This window comes from Astyanax mexicanus, chromosome 13 (assembly GCF_023375975.1).
Source record: "Astyanax mexicanus isolate ESR-SI-001 chromosome 13, AstMex3_surface, whole genome shotgun sequence".
Taxonomy (NCBI): domain Eukaryota; kingdom Metazoa; phylum Chordata; class Actinopteri; order Characiformes; family Acestrorhamphidae; genus Astyanax; species Astyanax mexicanus.
Genome location: NC_064420.1, coordinates 44,662,237 through 44,668,046, shown reverse-complemented (window position 1 = coordinate 44,668,046; position 5,810 = coordinate 44,662,237). Strand labels below are relative to the sequence as shown.

At 38.0% G+C, this 5,810-nt stretch overlaps 1 protein-coding gene across 1 annotated transcript; it reads right to left on the bottom strand.

Annotated features, from left to right (window-relative positions):
- Nucleotides 1-1,307: 1,307 nt before the first annotated feature.
- On the bottom strand, nt 1,308-5,574 carry plagx (pleiomorphic adenoma gene X). The gene is made up of 2 exons (XM_015602023.3): nt 5,312-5,574; nt 1,308-2,829 (listed from the first exon to the last, which is right to left on the bottom strand). The coding sequence occupies exon 2, from the start codon at nt 2,808-2,810 to the stop codon at nt 1,644-1,646; it is 1,167 nt and encodes a 388-aa protein (XP_015457509.2). The 5' UTR covers nt 2,811-2,829; nt 5,312-5,574; the 3' UTR covers nt 1,308-1,643.
- Between the last annotated feature and the right edge of the window lie 236 nt (nt 5,575-5,810).

The following is a 5,810-nucleotide window of genomic DNA, read 5'->3' as shown; positions in this document are numbered from 1 at the left end:
TTGGGTTTTTATATCAGGCATTTGTGAAGCCAAATTCCTTTTTTCTCTAATTCCTAAGTGTAACTATAGTTTTTAAGTCTTAAATAATACAAATAAAGAACACGCATTAATGAGAATGTTTGTCCAAACTTTTGATTGGTACTGTAATCTACTCTTCATAGTTTGGGGCCCTTAAATAAGGCTGTCCACACTTAATGCTCCACCAGTGCCAACTGCTCTGGACATATGTGTATCACTGTGTGTGTCTGAGTGTACCCATGAGTGCGGATGGGTTAAAGGCGGAGGCTACATTCAGTCTGTGCCCAGAACAAATATGGTATATGGTCTTGTCCTGGACATGATTCAGGAAAGGATTCTGGTTCAAAGTGTAAAAGCCATACAGGGCTGAAAGGGACATAGTTTAAAATGGAATTTGTTTTTAAACCATTATGCTTAAAAATATACCAGTATACACCAGTTTGATTAGCAATTATCCATCTAGATATCTTTGATTCCCATCCCCAACACACTGAAGCTGCTTGTTAGCTTCTCTAAATTGTACACCAAACCACTCTGAATGGCTCTCACTGTAAAATCTATTATTATGCTTCCTTAAAAAAATGAGCACATCAATTAGGAACATATATCCTCAAAGCTTCTTCATTTTGAACAGCAGATTAATGTCACATTGCAGTAGGCCAATTATTCTCACAATCACAAACAGCAAAATTTGCTTTTTGGATCGTTACGTCTTTAACTCTATGGAATGAACAGAGAGAAATGAAGAGCTACAGGAAACAAGACAAGCAAAACTGTCTTCACTCATTATCGTCGTTCCGTAAATTATGAACGTCCGAAACGCTACAGCACCTTTATCTTTTACCTAAAAGGCTAAAAACAATATGAATATGCTAACTTTCGCTAACTTTCTCCTCACTCTAATCTTCTTATGACTTACTTCTCTTACTTTCATTACTAATGAAAGGCACTCTAAATAAAAAAATCCCCGCTGGAGGTTCTCTACACACACTATTCCACACGGGGACGCATTTTTGCTTCTCTAATTAATATTTTCATAGTTATCCTGAAGAGGAGCCACTAAAAGAGGTAGGTTATGTGTGGTGTGTAAAGGCTGCGAGTTCATGGTGTATACAAGACCACAGTTCAAAATGACCTTTTATAGTCAAGGAAGTGCTTCTGACCGGAAAAAGTGCGTCATTTTACAATGGAGAACACTGAAATTCTTCTTCTTTTTCTTCAAAAGAATATTATGAGGTATTTCTTAAGATTCAGTCAGTCAATGTTTGATTTCTCTGTAAATGGATGCAAAAAAAAAAAAAAAAAAAAAAAATCATTAAAATCACTACAAGCCAATATAGGGAACACCTACTAGGAAACAGGAAATCTAATCTAATATTTAAAACTATTCTAAAAAAACAAAAAAAACAATCTCTATTCAAACTAGAGCAAATTTCTCGTAATCATCTCATTCTATAGAATCCATACGAACAGTCTCAGGCTGCAGTGTATGAGTCAAACCAAAACAACACCGTTGAGTACACTGCGTTAAATGATTAAAAAAAAAAAAAAAAGCCATTTGGCAATGATACAATGGAGCTTCTCAAATCATTGAGGCAGAAACACGAAGGATCCGATCAGCAGCGTTACTGCTGGAAGGCCTGGTGGAATCGAGGTAGAGTAGGAGAGAAACCAGACAGCTGGTTTAAATGCCCTGAGGCTTGAGGCTCGTGCAGCGGCTGAGGCTGAAATGAGGTAAGTGGCCCAGAGAGCTGAGAGGTAGAGGTTGGGGAGCCGGCTGAAGTGGTGGTGGAGTATCCCATCACGAGGCCTCCTGAGCTCAAGGGGGCGCTGTACGGCGGCAGGCCGAAGGGCAGGAAGCCCAAGAGGTGGGAGAGGTCCATGTTAGCAGCAGGGGGTGAAGGCTCGGCTGTGGCGAAGGCGGAGTTCCTGAGGGTGAAGTGGGCAGCCTGACCTCCTAGACCCTCAGGGAGAAGGTCGCCAGGTCTGGAGGTGGAGCTTGCAACCGAAGCCTGTGGCGGCATCGGCCCACATTGGAGTTCCGACAGGAAGTTTTCCATCTCTGCCTTCAGGTATGAGGTAGCGGAGCCAGGCTGGTATCTGTGAGCTTCTTGGTACTGTTGCGGTGGCTGGTGCTTGCTTGGCTCAAGGTAGCAGCCCACGCCCATTGGGCTGGGCAGGGGGCCAGGCACTAACGAATGATGGTGACTGACCCCTGAGGTAGAGGCACTCTGCAGGCCTTGGGGGTTGAACATGCCCATAGAAAAGGCTTCGGAGGCATCTTTAGGCGAGCCAGAGGAACACATGGTGGGGCTCGGCTCTTCCTTCACAATGCTAGGAGGCACGGAGGTGAGGACATCCAGCTCCTGAGCATGGCTTTTCTTCAGGTGGCGGGTGAGGTGGTCACGGCGGCCGAAGCGCTGGGCACAGCGAGGACACAGGAAGTCCCTCCTGCCCGTGTGCACCACCGCGTGACGCCTCACGTCCTTCCGGGTGAAGAAGCGTCGGCCGCACCGCTCACACTGGTGCTTTCTCTCCCGCACAACTCCACCCGGAGGAGGACGCCCCGTGTGCGTGCTCAGGTGCTCCAGCAGAGTCGGCATGCTATCGAAAACCTGGCGGCACACCTTACAGGTTAGATCCCCACTGACCGAGGTGGTGTGAGTGGCCACATGCCGTCTCAGGCCCAGACGAGTGTTGTAGTGTTTTCCGCACTCTTCGCACTGCAGCTCCTGCTTGTTGGAGTCATGGGTTTGTAGGTGGCTGTTAAGTTGGTCCTTCCCATGAAACATTGTCTCATATCCTGAACATCTAAGAAAAAAAGAAGTAAAACCAGTTAGTGCGCAACACTGATGTTTAGCAACTGATCTGAAGGTGCGTGAAAGGATCTATGCGGTGGACAGAACCAAAAAAAAGAAAACCCAAATGACACGAGAGAGATAAGGCACATTCCAACCATTAGAAACAGACTATAAGGGTATTTTCAGGGTTCAGAAAGTTAAAAGGTAAAAAAATCTTTATATAGGGCCTATGTTTTTTTTTTTTTTTAGACTATACATCATTAACAGTGAAGACATAATTTACTAACTATTTTAAATATAAGCAGAGAATTCAGTGATGAAATTGGATTAGGAAAAAAGGACCAGTGTTGCTTTTTGGAGCTCTTTTTATAATTTTGTTTTAAAAAATATATATCAGGACTAGCTACCATTTTGCTCTGTGAAAATTTTATTATGAAATCTACCAATCAAATGTCCGAATGTTTTTACTGTTCATGTAAAGTTTTTAAAAATTTAAAAAAGGCTAGATTTCGTTAAAAGACAGCTACAATATACTGCTAGCAGGTATGCTTGGACACTTTAGAATAGCAGTCATTCATTTTGAGGTTAGTAGTAAAATATATTCTAAATTCTGATTCAGTTAGACTTAGATATAAATGAATAAATATTTTTTTTAAAAATGAAAATAAAGTTCTACACATCTAAAACACCATCAATAACTACACGTTTCTTTTTCTCCTTTATTTTATATAGCCTTCGTGTTTTTAAACACCCAGAAACTTGCAATGTGCAACCTAACCTAATTTCTTTTATTCACTTTAAATCAGTGTGTCTAACACATTTATTTAATATTTAAGTTAGAAATGCAATGTATAATAAACAACACCTTGTTTAATAGTGGGGAAAAAAACTCTGACATTGAAATATTAGTGATAATTACATCATCTCTTCTAAAAGGCCAATCAGTAAATCACAGTACAGGACTTATATGTATGATTTTTAAATTAATTGAAAAAAATAAACCTATAACAAGTTCACAAAGACCAATGTGACAAATAAAATAAATAAACATGCTTCATTCATAACTTAACAGATGCATATTTTTGTAACAAAACAATGCAGTAGAAATATTGACATTATTGGTAAAATAAATAAATAAATAAATAAAACTATAAAATATATAAAAAGAACAGACAGTGAACTGAATTGATTTTAGGTAAACATTCATTACAAAATATTTACTACAAATTAGTGTCTTTCTCTCTCAAATTTGTTTCAAATTTAAACATGTTTATCAGTTTATTTTTTGACTGCCTGAAGCTAAATACAGAAATAAAAGATTGGGTTATTATATAGTTATGATTACAATGTTATTTTGATTTTTAGATTTTGGGGGTGGATTTTTATCAATTTTTTCAATTTCTAGTTTTTAGTTTTTGTATTTCACAATTAACATTTTCAGAAAATTTTAGATCTTCAGATATTTTAATTTTACTGATGGTATAAGCCTTTTTTTTTTACAAGATGCAAAAACAGAAAATTATTCAACAAATTATTCTTCTGTTGAATAAAAACAAACATACTCTATAACACATGTTTGAATCTTTCATGGTCAGTGTAACTTCTCAGCTTAATTTATGAAGCGTTGCGGCTATATAAACATTTTTTTAATTTGCTACAGTAACAAAGAAAAGTGTCTAATTTTTCTCAACTTTTCTCAAATTCATAAAAAAATATATATTTTTTTTACTTCTGATTTCCCAATTTTTGCACCTTGAATCAAAAGTAGATTTTAATTACGCCACAAGGTTTTAGTTGCAAGATGGTAAAATAAAAAAATAAAGACTTTGTGTGGAAGAAACTACTAAACTATAGTAAATATATATATATATATATATATATATATATATATATATATATATATATATATATATACTTAATGTTTAAAGCTTTAAACACACTTTTTTATTTCCAACTTAAACTTAGCCTTAAACGGTTCGAAAATTTAACTGATAAATGTTACAGCCACCGTGAAATATTAAAAACGTTTTTAGAGTATTTTAGAGAATTTTTCATGCTTTTTAGGGGAGGCTTCGCTCTGTTCTTAGTCAGCAGAAGCCTGTAGCTGATTTACATCCCATCACCCGCTTCACCATGCAGCCACACTCACTATCACACACACACACAATCAGAGCACAGACTCCTATCAGATATACACAGTAATAAACATAAACATGGATTTAATATCTAGGATGATCGAAAAAGCGCTTTTTTTGTAGTTACAAATCACAAAACAGCTGAAAACAACTTATTTTTCCGCAGCTACGCTGTTCTCGTTCGTCTAATGTCGGACTCCTAACGCTATACTATGATCAAAGCACATTTTATCACTTCTAACTCGACAAAATAAACGTTTTAAAGGTTTAAAGGCCAGAACTGGGCAGTTAATCCGCGCTATTCTCAGCGCTAGATCGGTTAGTAAAAGTGTGCATTAAAAACAGACTCGCGCTCACCACAAAACTTTAAAGCGCCGCAGAACTCCACTTTGTCCTCCTCTTTCACACCAACAGAGCCCCGCTAACACCGCATTCACCCCGCCGCTCGGCCATCCCGCCTTCACTCCGCCAGAAACGGGTCAAATCTACACATTTAGGGTTTTTTTCTGTATTTTTGTAGCTTTTTTTCTGGGCCTGCACTCTTTCCCTCTAAACACAGGAGCAGCACTCGAGTTCAAGAGCGCGTGCATTGTGGGAACGTGACGTCACGCCGCTTTGCCCAGAGAGGGGGGATCTTTTATATACACAGCTCTAAAAAAAAAAAACATTAAGAGACCACTTCAGTTTCTGAATCAGTTTCTCTGATTTTTGCTGTTTATAGGTATATAGGTATTTATAGGTTTTATTCTGTAAACTACGGACAATATTTCTCCCAAACTTCAAATAAAAATATTGTCATTTAGAGCATTTATTTGCAGAAAATGAAAAAATGGCTGAAATTACAAAAAATATTTTT